The following is a 16,763-nucleotide window of genomic DNA, read 5'->3' as shown; positions in this document are numbered from 1 at the left end:
CTTTTCTGGGATTTGACCCCGAGACACTTTGGACGCATACATACACACCCCGCCACACTCCTGACTAGCTGTGTGATTAGGAGCAGTCTCATCTCTGAGATCACACCCCGAAGACATTACCAGACAGCAGCGTGAAGCCTTCCACCTCAACACATAAACAATGTTATTACCTAACAGTATAACCTCACTCCGCCTGGAAGGCGTTCCTCAATTATTCATTTTCAATGCATCTACTAGGGCCTTCAGGTCACTTTCAAAGCTCTCGCCCACATTTCACTGTAAAAACAAGGGACTAGCCGTGTTAATCTCGACGACTTTGCAATAGTGCCTGGCACCGCAACCCTCAGAGCTAAAAAAACCCACTGAGCTACACAAGCTGACACTGGTTATAATGAACCACAAGTCGTACAGATATGCAAGCTACTTCCTGGTCATTAACCATATTCTAAGATATTTTCACATAAAGCAAAGCTCAGCTCAAATGCTAAACCAAAGGAAGATGTGCGATCCAACCCAGAGCTGTAGCGTCATTATAAACAGCCCCTAAAGTGGCCAATGGGGACCAATATGTACATTCCATCTCCCATCATGCCTCAGCACAGCTGCCATGTCTGCAATGCATGCAATGCATCATGGGGAACGGGGTTTACGGCACTCATTCGCAAAGAGCTTCCCACAGAGGAACAATATCAAACATATCAGGAGAGAAAAACTGGACTGAGAGGGAAAATCACAATTTCCTTGCTGAACTGATTACGTTTCACTAGGTGGTTGGTGATTCTAACCCCCCCTCCCCATTTGCTATATGGTTTAAACCATCACATTTTTATTACTCTACAATTCATTTTATCACAACAGTAAAATCATTCGCGGTGTGTCATCGTGCATCGTTTAATACCTCCGTCCTTCAAAAGCAGCATCTACTTGGTTCGGTTGTTTTTTCCCCCGCTGGAAAGCTTCATATTAAAGTGCAGCATGACTGTGCCACCCTACTTTGGCCTTAATTACAAATCAGATCCTAAATCCTTTAAGCACTTCAATCCAGACTGGATGCTGTGTTATAGCAACACAAAGGATTATGTGACATAGTGCATGAAGGGGGAAGAGAAGGAGAGAGAGCCTGTGAGGCCTTGTGGTGGTTTCCGGTATACTAAAGGTTAGTAACTGCTTAACTCCTGCCTAGTGCATTATGGGATACACCTCGAGCTCACCCTGACCCTAACTTTCAGGTTGCATATATGGATGCATGTAGGTTAGCATCTTCAATTACACTACAGTTCAGAGCACTGCTTCCTGGAATTGTTTACAATAGCCCAGGCAAATGACCTTTAGCAAATCATGGATGCACTGCCTGGTTAGGCTTCACATGGGCTCAGGTCAGAGAGAATTCAAGGAATTGCTAAGTATCAGAGCAATGCAGGGTGTACTTCCAAAGTGAGAGCCTGGAGACTGCCTATTTCTCAGTATGCATACTTGACTGTTCTTGTGTACCTGTTTCATATTGTCTTCCATTGGGAGACTGCCTATTTCTCAGTATGCATACTTGACTGTTCTTGTGTACCTGTTTCACATCGTCTTCCATTGGGAGACTGGCTATTTCTCAGTATGCATACTTGACTGTTCTTGTGTACCTGTTTCACATTGTCTTCCATTGCCAAAGACCAGTTCGAATACTCAAGAAGTACAGAGGATGGTAAAAATCCCCGGATGTCATTCATGCCCCGCCCCATATATCAAGGATACATCAGTTGCATCTTCACTGAACGAGACCGATCCCATGATTCATTGCACCCCAAGTTCGTTCTTGGGAGGCAAGTTAGCGAGACCGGTCTTGCCAAGACCACAAGTACGGTCCTTGTGTTTTTGGCATGGAGAACCACCCACTCACAGCTGTGCCTGGGAGTTTTAATCGTAAGTGCTTTTATTCTCGTATGTTTCATTGCATTATAGAACCTGCTGATTTTTATTTTTCCACTTAATTCAGTCATGAATCCCATTCAATGTTACCTTTTTTGGCTACCTTTCCATGTATTTTGGCACACAGTCTTCCAGTCATGCGTCCATTTTGTATTCCACAACTTGACAGGCCGGTACATGTGACAAACGGGTAAGACACGCGCTGCGGAAGCGAACTTGGAACACGTCTGTGATACATCCACGCTGCGCGGCTCCCAGCTGGACGCCCTCAGCAGCATCATTAACGAATCCAAGCAGGAGCAAATTCCACATTTCAGCATGTAGCTGGTGGCACAACCTATCCAGTGAGCCAGTGAGCATCCACACAGCCAGTGAGCATCCACACAGCCAGTGAGCAGCAACAAGGCGGTTTACCGCTGTCATAATTACAGTCAAGTTCGTTTTTGCTTGGAATAAAAGGAAATGCAAAGCTTATCTGCTGGTTTCCAGGTATATGTAAATCGGAGCTATTTTTTACTGCCGTCGAATGTGTCACAGAACTGATAGAGGGGGTCAGAGAGGTGTGAAGCTGATGTGTAAAAAGCACACTTTTGGCGAAGGCCCAACACTGACTGAGGTTATAGCACAAGCCACTTCTTTGATGAAGAAGACGGGAGAGCACACAAAGGCTGCGGGCTGTCTAAACACATCACCGACGCTTTTATCGCAGTGAACGAGAAGCCCTGGCAACCCCAAACTGAAAAACAACAATCGTACGAGGCAGGGGTACAGGCAAGGAGCAGGAACACAGCCAATCCAGCCCAGCAGACTCACTGTAGCCAGTCTGCGCTAATGCTAAGTTTAGCTAATTTGGCTACGCCAACACATTTTTATTACTACTTTGTCAGTTTTGGTTTCATTTAACGCTCAAAGGTCATGGGTTCAGGAACAAACGCTGCAATACTGAAATAATTATGCAGACTGGAAAACCAGAACCCAAGAAGAGCTCACTTCTGAGACACCCAGCGGCAAATGAGATGCAGGAGATGAGAGGAGAGACAGACAGGAGGACCTGGAGAGAGGAAAAGGAGAGGAAGGAGAGCAGCAGAGCTAAGATAACAGCCATTTCCTGTAGCTGAAGCTCTCCGCAGGGGCCCCTTCAGACCCGGAACAGCAGCCCACCAAAATGGAGCAGCGTCAGAAGGCTTAGAGCCACTGAGGTCCTTTTAACATAATGCACTTCACCTCCTGCTTCCATGCATGTAACTGGCCGGCATCGCATTGTAACATAATGCACTTCACCTCCTGCTTCCATGCATGTAACTGGCCGGCATCGCATTGTAACATAATGCACTTCACCTCCTGCTTCCATGCATGTAACTGGCCGGCATCGCATTGTAACATAATGCACTTCACCTCCTGCTTCCATGCATGTAACTGGCTGGCATCACATTGTAACATAATGCACTTCACCTCCTGCTTCCATGCATGTAACTGGCCGGCATCGCATTGTAACATAATGCACTTCACCTCCCGCTTCCATGCATGTAACTGGCCGGCATCGCATTGTAACATAATGCACTTCACATCCTGCTTCCATGCATGTAACTGGCCGGCATCGCATTGTAACATAATGCACTTCACGTCCTGGTTCCATGCATGTAACTGGACGGCATCGCATTGTAACTGCATTGCTCCTTGTTGCTCACAGCAGAATCTCTAACAAAACACATGATTTCATCATAATTCTCAATTTGTACTCTGTGTGGTTTCTCAACACTACTAAATGACAAAATTTGGTTTGATCTTTCATTCTAGGAATGTTAACCTCATTTTTTTTTTACCCACCGGCCCCATCACTTCGAACAGAACCAAGTGCTCTGGTGCCACTTTCCTGATTCTGGAAGACAGGAGGGAGCCTGAGAGGCCACATACTGAGACAGGGCAGCGTGTGGCTCATTGGGCTAAGCCTGTGTGCCTGTAATCACAACATTGCCGTAAAAGACAATTTCCCCATGGGGATCAATGAAGTATCAATTATTATTATAATGCATTAGGAGAACACTCAGTGCACCCTTATAATGCGTTCATAGCACATTCAGTGCATCTTCATACTTCGACAATGCATTCATAAAACATTCACTGAACATTCAGTGCACCTTCATAATGCATTCATAAAACATTCACTGAACATTCAGTGCACCTTCTTAATGCATTCATAAAACATTCACTGAACATTCAGTGCACCTTCATAATGCATTCATAAAACATTCACTGATTCAGTGCACCTTCATAATGCATTCATAAAACATTCATTAGCATTGTGTATGATACATATACATTAATAACAAACATTACATGCTTATACGATTACAATGTTTATTATCATATAATGTTTGTTATTAATGTACATATTAATGTAAAGCATTACCAAATATTAAACGAAATGTGTTGCACATTTAGAAGACGATGAAGTAGCTTCTTTGGCTAACCCGTTAGCTGAATACAGCCTTCGGACTCCACTCGCTGTCTGTCTGTTTAGGTTTGAACCATATGGGGGGAGCTGGGCGCCCCGAACTGACTTTTTGACTGGAAATAACAAAGACCTCCCCTGCTTGCTATGGTGCTGGTAGCTCCATGCTGCTGAATGCAGGCATTTATTTGGAAACAGTTGTTAACTACAGAGCCAAACACTGGGGCGATATTTCACCCCAGCATTCAATACAGTGCTTGGGTTAAAAAATGCAAATATTTCTATTCTGGTGTTCGCTGTAGTAATGGAAGGTTTTTGGAAGCTGGAGATTAGGGCAAACTAAACAAGCGGGCGTAAGTGCGCTGATTAATGAACGCCAAGCCTGTCTGTAACGAAGCACAGACAAAAATAACAGCAGAACACCCCATAATGCACCAAGCTTCCTACGGCTGCACTACACCCAGTGTATGAGAAATGTAACATCCCTTTTAAATATCTTCCTTTGACTTGGAAACATTAACATTTTACAATTAGACAGACTGGTCTTCTAGGTTTATCAAATAAAAAAAAATGCTAAGATTAGATTTTCCCCTGAAACCCAGTAAATGTCATTACCATTATAATATATTGGGTTTTTGACAGTAATTTCGTTTTATTCAAATCGTATTACCGCAGTCAGCAAAACTCAGAAAAAGTAACATTCACAGCAAAAATATAAAGTTCATACAGAATAGGTGTGATATTCGGAGGTGGTTGCTAAGCAACCGCAGCTGCCGCTGTTGTATTGATGCTTTGAAGACCGATGTACATATAGGGAATATCGCGGCTGTAAATTAATTTCGCCTGAGTAAAATAGAGCAGGAACTAACGCAAGCGTATCTCATGGAATTGTTAAGACCGACAGTTTCAGCAATATTTCAGAGAATATTCAAGAAAAACCTTTTGCGGTTAGCACCTTTAAACAGCATTCAGTACTTAAAAGCTAGACTAATCTCAATAAGCTGGAAATCATTATAAAATAAAACCTTATTGTCCGTCATCAGACAGTGGTAGGCCTTTGTTCCCTTTTCTTCCATTCAGATATTTCAGAGTAACCTGGCAGATTTTTTTATCATTAAAATTGACATTTGTGTCCATTCTTAGCATCCGTCTGGAGGAAATCATCACCAATAGCAACAATCGAGTTTAAGGGACAACATAGGGTGTAACGAGTAAACATCACTATGTCGCTACTACGCTAACAGTAATGCGACCCTTTACAAAGGGTCAAATACCCTCTGACCAGGACAATAACCAAGCTGATCAGCATTCAGCGTAAGTCAAAACATCCCCAGTGATCCCAGCCAAGTCGGCCCTCCTCTGATCTTCCCGGGACGCATCCACCCTGTTGTAGAAAAGCAGCAGCCTTTACTGAGAAAGACAACATCGACTTCCGAAGTCCCCGCTGGGTCTCAGCAGATGCCCACAAGCACATTATCACCCCAAAGACCACAACATCTCACACATGCATCTTACATCTCTTATTCATGCTGGTGCACTCATCATTTTTGCATAAGCAAAATAAATATCCAAGGTGCCAACCATGCAATTGTATGATTTATGTCATAATACATATTGCTTCTAGAATGACTTGCTTCACGGTCAATATAACCCTCCCACCCTTAGATACACCTATTTACATTAAGTGGCCTCTTCCTTCCTGTCCTTTAACCACGGTGCCACCTGCTCTCACGGCTATGAATCCATCCGTCTTCCGAATGCCGATCCTGTGTACTGCCACACACACACAGAATTACACACTTTATTTTAAGATGCCTATTGACTTTAACACTTGTTCCAGAGAGATTTATCCCATGGACTAGTGAGTTTCGGAAATTTGCTCCTTAGTTATTGTAGCTAGTCATAGCAGTAAGTGCTAATTAGGGTCTTTAACAGCCGCTGTAGTTCCAAAATTTCTCCTCAGACCTTCAAATATCTATCAGCTGTCAAGGAGCCTTAGTAAAGTCCTCAGTATTGACCATTTACGACAAGAGAATGAAACAGCGGGTTTGTAGAGTTACACTACCTTCCAGCTGAGTCGTGAACTGAAACCACACCTGTACCGTTGCTGCCTTCAGGTTTTGCGGTTTTTGGCTTGTGACCCAAGGAACCCCTGGGCCTCAAACACATGCTCACACCGGTTCAGGCTGATGGCGGAATCTATCACCGCTCGGTGCCTTCGGGGAGGCAGCCTGACAGGGTGCAGACAAGCTGGCTTCTCTTTCAGATTCAGCTTCCCACAAGACGTTCCCAGGCAGATCAGGAAGCGTTGGCGTCGCGGGGCAGAAACGGGGGCAAAAATGAAGTACGTGCACAGACTGTAAGCGTTACGGCGCTGGAGGTGGGAAAAGGACGAGCGGCAAAGGGCTTTGCTGGCTGAAAGGTTTCAGTTTGACTCATGTTATTTTAATCTTTATGAACACTCAAGGCTCTTGTTCAACATGAAACCCATTCCCCCACTGGCGTTATGAAGCCTCTGACATTTAGAGAGTCTCTCTCCAGCTTCTCTAAAACAAGCACTGACATCCAAATGCTAATATCCATTGTGTCTGACACACGAATTGACACCCAAGCACTGGCGTCCACTTTGACTCAGGAATAAAGACCCAGACTGGTTTTTCCCATCCTGATCCTCAGGGACCCAGACTGTACATGTTTTTGCTCCCTCCCAGTTCCCACTAGGTCTATCGAACAGAACCACTGGTACATGGCATTTCCTACATAAACAGTCACCTACAGGAAATCAGTACGGGTCTCTGACCTGTGGAATGCGAGCTCCTCTGATGCTACCACAAACGTTCTTCCTCTCGAAGCAAAGTGATTCCAAAAACCTCTCAACACCAAAAGATAGCCTGTAATTAATCAGGAAATTAGGCATAGGACAGAATGCAGAATACGGCCCCTGCTTTAACCTTCATACACTCACTCACCTTCATATGATGCACCACAAAATTTATTGCATTCTCAAGTATTACATATCCCTCTGCTAGGATCAAGATTTACGACCTCATCATGTTTTAAGCTCCTTATCCTTCACTTAAGGCGTTTGATTTTGAGAAGGTACCGTGCTGAACACGTCCACGCACTTTCACACACTTTCTCCGTGGCCCAGGAACTAAGACGCATGATCTTTGTGTGAATGTTGGTACAAAGCAACGCAAACCGTGCAATTACAGTAGGGCGGTTATTTTTAACTCGGAGCGACTCCACGCAGAGCGATTCCAAGACCACATCTACGGACAAGAAGGAAGACAGAGATGACAGTTGAAAGCAAAGACAAAAAACAGAGCAGCATTCAGCGAGGCAGCGTTCAGATGAGGTTTCCTTGGGCGTATACCCTATTTTCTCATTATACGCTACATCTCCTGCCCAAACAAGCTACAGGATACTCCAGCATATGTCTGGCTCAAGTTCTTTGTAATGTAAGAGCCAGCATATCCAACACGAGGACATTTCGTCCAAGACATCCTTCGACTCCAAGCTCTGATCAGCCTGCTTAGGCGCTGACCAAAGGTGACAGAAGGTGAACGAAGGTGACAGAAGGTGACAGAAGGTGAGCGAAGGTGACAGAATGTGATAGAAGGTGACAGAGGGTGACCTCGGCAGATACCTCCTGCTTTCTGTATCCCATGTGGTGGAGCTTCGCCGCAAAAGGTGTGGGGCCCTCTGGTCGGGGGTGGGGGGGGGCAAAGGGGATCTCCCCTCAACACTGTACAAGTGGCATGGCGGCCTACGAGTCATGCTGGGAGCAGACGCAGACACAGAGCGGCCCGCGCAGGCTGGGAGCAGACGCAGGCACAGAGCGGCCTGCGCAGGCTGGGAGCAGACGCAGACACAGAGCGGCCCGCGCAGGCTGGGAGCAGACGCAGACACAGAGCGCCCCGCGCAGGCTGGGAGCAGACGCAGACACAGAGCGGCCCGCGCAGGCTGGGAACAGACGCAGACACAGAGCGGCCCACGCAGGCTGGGAGCAGACGCAGGCACAGAGCGGCCCGTGCAGGCTGGGAGCAGACGCAGACACAGAGTAGAGGAAGAGCTTGGGATTCACAGTGACACGGGACACTTTCACGAGACCAGCTAGGACTGAGTCAGCAGCAACGTCAATTTCGGCAAGAATTTTTAATTTAGCTTTAGTCACTGAAAATTGTATTTGGATTAAAGTCACATTTTAGTCTTTTGTTTTTGTTTTGTTTTAGTTCGGATTTAGTCAGTGGAACTCAGGTGTAATATGAGTCTAATTTTAGTCTATTTTTTTAGTCAGAATTTTCTCTGACAGGTTAATGATACTGAAATGGATTTTGCTGAAGGATATTTCTCCTGGCTGTATAAATTCCCTTTAGAAACAAGTGTACATTATACATAAGCACACCGTACACATAAGCACACCGTACACATAAGCACACCCTACACATTAGAACACCCTACACATAAGCACACCCTACACATTAGAACACCCTACACATAAGCACGCCCTACACATAAGCACGCCCTATACATAAGCACACCCTACACATTAGAACACCCTACACATAAACACACCCTACACATAAGCACACCCTACACATAAGCACACCCTACACATAAGCACACCCTATACATAAGCACACCCTACACATAAGCACGCCCTACACATAAGCACGCCCTACACATAAGCACGCCCTACACATAAGCACACCCTACACATAAGCACACCCTACACATAAGCACACCCTACACATAAACACGCCCTACACATAAGCACACCCTACACATAAACACGCCCTACACATAAGCACACCCTACACATAAGCACACCCTACACATAAGCACACCCTACACATAAACACGCCCTACACATAAGCACACCCTACACATAAGCACACCCTACACATAAGCACACCGTATACATAAGCACACCCTACACATAAGCACACCCTACACATAAGCACGCCCTACACATAAACACGCCCTACACATAAGCACGCTTTATGACGCTTAGTTATCTAGGCTGAGAATGTGTTACTGACTCACCATACTTCTTTCATATATAAAAATTAATGCTTAAAGAGTCTTAGAAAAAGTGCAATACAATCATATTTCCTTCACAGGTTATTTTCTGCAAACATCAACAACACATACTTAGGTCATTAAAACACCCATGGAATTGAACTGTATGGCCATTTTATACTGTAATAATTTTTGAGATTAGGGTATTCAAACACACATTTAACCATGTGCAAAAACTGCATTCACAACTTACAATAACCCTTCTTCAAAGACAGAAAGTACATGATACAGTAAAATTGCTGAAATTACAGAAAAGGGACATTATTGTGGCATTTCGGACTAAGCATTAATCTTATAAGAACATAAGAAGAACATAAGAAATTTATAAACGAGAGGGGGCCATTCGGCCCATCAAGCTCGTTTGGGGAGAACTTAACTAATAGCTCAGAGTTGTTAAAATCTTATCTAGCTCTGATTTAAAGGAACCCAGGGTTTTAGCTTCCGCTACACTAGCAGGAAGACTATTCCATACTCTAAGTACACGCTGTGTAAAGAAGTGCTTTCTCAAATTTGTTTTAAAATGTTCTCCCGCTAATTTCCACTTATGGCCACGATCTTATCTTGTCTTTCCTTATGTTCAGTAGATACAGTTTACTTATCTCGGTTTAGTTTCAGGAAGAAACGTCTCTCCAAGATGACCATTGCACTCGTGTGTGTGTGTGTGTGTATCCCTGAACACAAAGAAGAGTTCATAAACAAACTGGTCTTTTTACACCTTTCTAAATTCCTCCCCCGGTTTTCGCCTCACCCCGTGTCCTGCGCTCTCCTCGGCTCTGGCTCGTCACCGCACTCACTGCCAGTCACAGCACCTTTCACGCTTACAGGATTTGGCGTCGCAGACAGGTCCAGATATTTAGCCTGCTAGATATCTGAGGCGCGTCTGCGAAGCAGCAGCGACTGCATCGGGTCGCACTGAAAACAGTTCACGCATAGCGATCAAGTGGTGATTTACCAGCATTGCTCGCACACCGATTTGCCCCAGATCTTTGGGTTTTGTTGGCAATTTCCAAAAACTGTCGGGGCTAAAATCATGAAGTGTGAACTTACTGGAAGCAAACAAACATCCAATGAGAAAGTTGCATGGATACAGTGAGAACTGGTACTCGCACCTGCAGATTTATGCATGTAAATGATTGTTTAAAAAAGATAACAAACCTTTATCTCAAAATATTTGAGATGGCTACTGGGATCTAGGTTGTCTGTCCAAAAAGACCCAGCAATTTCATCTCATCCCGTCTCATATCAGCGTAACGAACAGAGATTTCGCCATTCAACCATTTTTTCATTTACGTTGTCATTACAATTTAGTCATGAAATAAAAGGTCGTCGACAAATACTTATCGTTAAAATTAACACTGGTCAGCAACAGCATCCTGTTTGTGCCCCACCGTAATTTCTCCCCCCGCGATTACTATACTCAACTCCCAGGCACTATGGATTTTCTATGGGTTCACTTTCACATGTATAAAAGTAATCCCTGGCACACACATACACAATCAGTCTGTTCACCAGAGGTGGAAAGTTCCAGTTCAGAAAGTACAAATCCAGACCAAGGTTTTGTTTCAACCAACCAGTTGAGTACCCTGAGAATGTGACTCTTTATGCTTAACTGGTTGGTTGAAACAAAACCTTGGTCTGGATTTGTACTTTCTGAACCGGAACTTTCTACCTGTGCTGCACACACACACATACACACATCTGCACATGATCAACAATCAAAGTCTGCATTTCCATTCCTCACAAGCCATCAGTCAGAAGCGAAGCTCTTCACGTTCCATAAAAGCAGCCAGGAAATGGAGCCTCTTCCACACAAGCAGGCTAACAGCTTTCACTACCGGCCCAAATGAACTGCACTACAGTGAGGCCTAATCACAGCAGACAACTGCAGCTATGGGGTTTAAAAGTATAAATATCTGAAGAATTATGGGCATCATATGTGTAGAAAACTCAACAAGCACTAATTAGTACTGCTTTTTAAATGACATTGTATTCTGTATTCAGCTACAACTCAGCCATATAATTATTCAGGTTTTGGTTGTGTAATTGTTTTGTTTGTTGAGTCGTGGGAGTGGCTATAAAGTACTCATTTCACCTGTTTGAAGGATTATTTTTAGTTAAATACCGGCGAGAGGGACTCTGAAGGGAAGCTCGTCCTGCCTTGGCTGCTCTTCTGGGTATTATTTGCTTTAATAGACTAAAGGTTTTTCATTGATTCATGGGATTTGTCGTGGGCAGCTTATTCATAAGGCTCACCAGACCTTCAACATTTTGCCTTGCATTCTGGGAACTTCTGTCTGGTGGGAAAACAGACAAATACAGCAGAGATAACGGACTACTGATTTGACTGCGTACACCAGGGGCGTGAAATTTTGCACACGCACACACATGCACACACACACGCACATGCACACACACACGCACACACCACACGCGCATACACACACACACACACACACACGCACGCACGCACGGCACCAGGGCCTGAGTCTGACATCTCTGCCTTGGGGGGTTTCAGTAACACAGTATTCTGCCACTTATATAAATGTTAAATCACTGTTCTACTTTTCTGTGAGGTTAAACTGAAAACCATAAATTTAATGGTAATGACCCAGCCCTCACAAGCATAGCGCTTTCGCCTTCAGGACCCGGGCAGGGAAAATGGGAGCAGAGGATAAATGTGAAACACAAATGTGTGGAAGCAGCATACAGTCCTGTGTGGTGTTTGGAGTCGGGCCAGACCTGAGATTTCACTGCTCTAATCGAAGTTACTGGGGTTAATTTCTGATTTACTCTCCTTTGTTGAATCTAACATTTATATATTATATTATACACAATAGAATTCCTTGTTTCTGCTACTTATAAATTCTGTTCTCATCAAATCTTTCCTTTTTATTTCTGCAATTATTACATTACATCCCCATAAAAGCCATCGTCCCTTTGTGTAATATTATTAAGGTATCGCAGTTTGGCAAATGGACGTAAATGTGTAGACGCATATATTAACCTATATGCCAAAACACAGAACGGAAATCTAACAAGATGCCGCATGTTCAGCTTTATGCGATGAAGGAACAATGATCTATCAATATTGCCGTAACCAGCAGTCTTTCCCTAAGCTGACTTTTAACTGCGTCCCGTATCATAGCCAGAAATTTCTTACATTGGCTGGAAACTCCCCTCAACGGCAGAATTACTGTAAACAGCAGCTTCATGCAAAACAAGCGCAGTTATCAGGGGACTGAAACTCCATCAGTCAGGCGTCTGTAAGGTCCACAAGAGAAATGAGCTGGGGTGACTGGATCAGCAGAACGACAGGGAGACCTCGAGATCTTCACCCCTGAACAATAGAGCTGTTATTCGGGGCCACTTTTAAAGGTTAGCTGGGCGATTGAGTGGCAGTGTGCAGACAGAGGCTGCCTGCTCCCGACCTGAGACCCTGAGCTCTGTGTCCTTCAGGAAAGCCACCATGGGGCTCGCTTCCATGTCACTGGGCTGGTGACGGGGGTGACAGGTCAGCGGGCCAGGGGCCACAATAAGCCTTCCCATGCGCCCTGATAGCCAGAACGTGTCCGAGTTCCCAAGCAGAGCACATGTGTAAACAGAAACGGTTAATGAAGGCGGGTTCTAATGAATCTGACTGAAAGGTCACCGGAACGCAAATTATAATCAGAATCCTTTTAGTTACTAAGTACAAATACAAAGAGTTTATTTTGATGCAGCTGGTGGCATGAAGAACACAATTTAAACATATGATCAAGGCAGAGATACAAAAAGCAGTGAAAAATTGCTTAATAGGCGTGTTTTGTCTTATAGGTTATTCTGTGCTGATGGAAAGTTTTTGGATGTTTTGTTAATTCTGGAAACAAATGTTGCAATTTATTGGTTTCATAACCAAAGTCCACTGACAAGCAATATTTAACATCTCTGCATATATCTTCCACACAGACATTTCATAATTTTTGGACTGACTCATTCAGTTCTGTTCTCACCATTTTGCTATTAATTGCAACTGCAGTCATTTATCCCAAAGGGATACTAAACACGAATGTTTATTTTATTACAAAGGTGTTACTAATTAAAAAGCACCCAATGAGGCTGCTTGTCAATGAATCTTCTTAACTCGGAGCAGCTCTTTTAGAACTATAATTCCGGTTTCAATGTATTCCTAGCTGAAATGAATGTTTTACTTAAAACTTCAGATTGTTTGTAAGGTGAAATATTTTTTTTGCAGAGAAATTAATAATGTAATAATTTTTATTATAAACCCAATAAATTTGCAATCTATTTACTGAATTATAAATGCAAGACTTTCTGTGAGGACTGTACATCCCATTCAGTCATTAAATAATAGATTCATCCATCTATTCATCCATCAGTCTTCTCAGTGATTATCCTGACTGGCGGCTGTAGCTACCCCTGGCTGACTGGCGGCTGTAGCTACCCCTGGCTGACTGGCGGCTGTAGCTACCCCTGGCTGACTGGCGGCTGTAGCTACCCCTGGCTGACTGGCGGCTGTAGCTACCCCTGGCTGGCTGGCGGCTGTAGCTACCCCTGGCTGGCTGGCGGCTGTAGCTAACCCTGGCTGACTGGCGGCTGTAGCTACCCCTGGCTGACTGGCGGCTGTAGCTACCCCTGGCTGACTGGCGGCTGTAGCTACCCCTGGCTGACTGGCGGCTGTAGCTACCCCTGGCTGGCTGGCGGCTGTAGCTACCCCTGGCTGACTGGCGGCTGTAGCTAACCCTGGCTGACTGGCGGCTGTAGCTACCCCTGGCTGACTGGCGGCTGTAGCTACCCCTGGCTGACTGGCGGCTGTAGCTACCCCTGGCTGACTGGCGGCTGTAGCTACCCCTGGCTGACTGGCGGCTGTAGCTAACCCTGGCTGGCCCTGCTGCATGGCCTCTTTATCCCGCCACATACCATGCACTTCTGTCTTGTTTGTTCAGTGGGTGCCTGTCACTATTGCCACAATAGTGCATATTTAAACTGCAGCTCTCTCTTTCTCTCCCCCTCCCTCCCTCCCTCTCTCTCTCTCTCTCTCTCTCTAACCCCCTTATTTTTTTCTATCTTGAACTTCCTTTCAAATCCCCCATTCTCCACCCCTCCCCCCTCCCTTTTCACTCTCTTCTTAGTGCTTTCATCCAGAGGGTTTCACCCCCCCCCCCCCGAATGTCACGTTGACAGCCTACGAACACAGCTAACTCAGCATAGCCTTTACATATCACCCCCCCCCCCCCAGCACCACCCAGACAGGAAAAACACCGTCTTGTTATAAATGGCTAGCCTTCGCTCATTAAAAACAAAAGGCCAAAGTTTAGATAACAGTGGAACCGCAAACTGAATTGGCTTTTAGATTTTATAAGAGCCCCTGTATGGGCGATGAATCATTTTAAGGAGATGTGGTCTTAATTCCATTGATTTTACAGTTGAATGTTATATTCCAGTCGTTTTTTTTTTTACCATGCAGTGCATCAGTTTTCAGTGGTGACTGAAAAAGCATAATAGTTTCCCCACCCCCACTACACTGCTCTCCCATCGCCCTGCCCCCACCTCTCTGAGCACATGCACAAACAAGCGCGCGCACGCTCCGCCGGTAGGACGACCACATTCATCTCGCAAGGCAAATATTTCACTGTTATCCACGTGCAACCAGAAATAACCCCCGCACGTTCCCAAAGGCCTAAATTATCGGTGACTATACCTGAACTGCCTGTCACTTGCACTGGGAGTCACCACGTTTTTCTTTTAAGTGCATTTAAACCTGGGAAGGCGTCAAATAAGTGCAGTTTCCCGATCCAGTTGACAACTTAAACTGAAAGGTCGCGCGCACTGGCCAGTGTTTTAAATTCACAGCAGCAATATCATCTAAGCAAAGGGGCGCTTTCATTTTCTCAGAATAATATGACTGACACAAGCATGACTTTCTGTGTCACTAACAAGCTCTATGTGACCGCGTCAGAAAATATGCGCATAAATATCTGTGAGTAACCTGGCTGAAAATAAATCAGATTACATTCAGATTCAGATGAAATACTTTTAAGCCCCAATCACTAGTAAACACATACCACCGGGACTGCCCAACTTAAATACTACTTTGATCGGTTCACTTCCAGAAAACTTCCAGCATAAAGAGCTGAATGCCATCTGAATATCGTTGTATTTAAACTAGCCTTGGAGTAAAGTGATATCTACGCCATCCATCCATACTCAAGTTAAACTGGGTACAGCTAGATCAGTAATTCAGGTACAGTCTAAAGTCATGTAACTGGACTCTGAAACTTGCTGTACATGAGTAAACTTGCGTGAACACTTACATCACTTAACGTTTACTGACTGTTTCCATGTGGAAGCTAGTGTGGGGAAATGTATCGACATCTCACCTGAAAGTACAGTTTGGCGTACACATGCTGACAGTGCAATAAATACATACGACCGGCGCAGTGAAAATGACTCATCAACTTGTAAATGGAGGCACACGACAAAACAACGAAAATGTGACTCACCTTATTGCAATGAAATGAGTCCGATCCGAGTCCCACGCAGGACGAATCTGTTGCTGATGGTGGCTGAGGTGCGAGTGGGTAAAATCTCACGTCCATTTCACATGAAACATCAATCACCTCCGTGTTTTCTTCGCACTCCCGATTTCGGGGAACCGACTAACAAGATGGGAACAGAGAACTAGATGAGTGAGTTAAAAAAAAACAAACTAGTGTAGCGCTGCTGAGATGCAGTTCAGGAAGAGCCCTCAGTATAACATCCTTTTGCGGTTTCCTAAAAAACTTCCAGATAAAGAACTGCTCTATAGGCTTTCTCAATAGTTTCTAAATAATAAAAAATGCCCACGACGTCATTCTTTAAAGAGAAAAAGTTTGCCCGTGTGGAAGTGATCTCCTTTCGGTGAGCGCACACGCAAAGGCGGTCTCCGCTTCTGCAGCGATGCTCCATACGCTGGCAGCTCGCATAATCCACACAAAGAGCAGATAGAGGCGCACATAGAGGCGCACATGCCGCCGAGTGCGACATAGGGGGCGCTGTGCTGCACCAGCAGCATCACACGTACAAGCTCGTTCATGCTTTCCTTAATTATCAATGCATTTACGGAGTTGACTAATTGATGGGGTAACTTCATGTGCTATATTTATAATGGAATTTCAGAGGGTTATTTCAACATGCAGCGTTATTTGCCTAGAGTGAAATTGAAAGACGTGTTTGTGGATTGCTGGTGCACTCCCTCATCCACGCTTGATTTACCGTTTTGTACTGCTTCACCTCCCAGGATTTCAGACACATGTTCTGCCTCATACTGTGC

General features: G+C 44.7%; 1 protein-coding gene across 3 annotated transcripts in view; it reads right to left on the bottom strand.

Moving 5' to 3' along the window:
* Window positions 1–16,434, bottom strand: part of LOC111852566 (thymocyte selection-associated high mobility group box protein TOX-like) — a 33,271-nt gene extending 16,837 nt beyond the window's left edge. Inside the window, exon 1 of one of the 3 annotated variants that reach the window (XM_072710996.1) lies at window positions 15,955–16,434. In XM_072710996.1, coding sequence (XP_072567097.1) covers window positions 15,955–16,050 — 96 coding nt within the window. In that variant the 5' untranslated portion in view covers window positions 16,051–16,434. Of the gene's footprint in view, window positions 1–8,018; window positions 8,078–10,202; window positions 10,287–15,954 lie in introns of those variants that run through there. The other 2 variants (XM_072710998.1, XM_072710997.1) reach the window with 2 other exon arrangements.
* Between the last annotated feature and the right edge of the window lie 329 nt (window positions 16,435–16,763).

Source organism: Paramormyrops kingsleyae, chromosome 4 (genome assembly GCF_048594095.1).
Source record: "Paramormyrops kingsleyae isolate MSU_618 chromosome 4, PKINGS_0.4, whole genome shotgun sequence".
NCBI classification, from domain to species: domain Eukaryota; kingdom Metazoa; phylum Chordata; class Actinopteri; order Osteoglossiformes; family Mormyridae; genus Paramormyrops; species Paramormyrops kingsleyae.
Note: the sequence above shows the minus strand (reverse complement) of the source record. Positions and strands in the feature narration are given on the sequence as shown.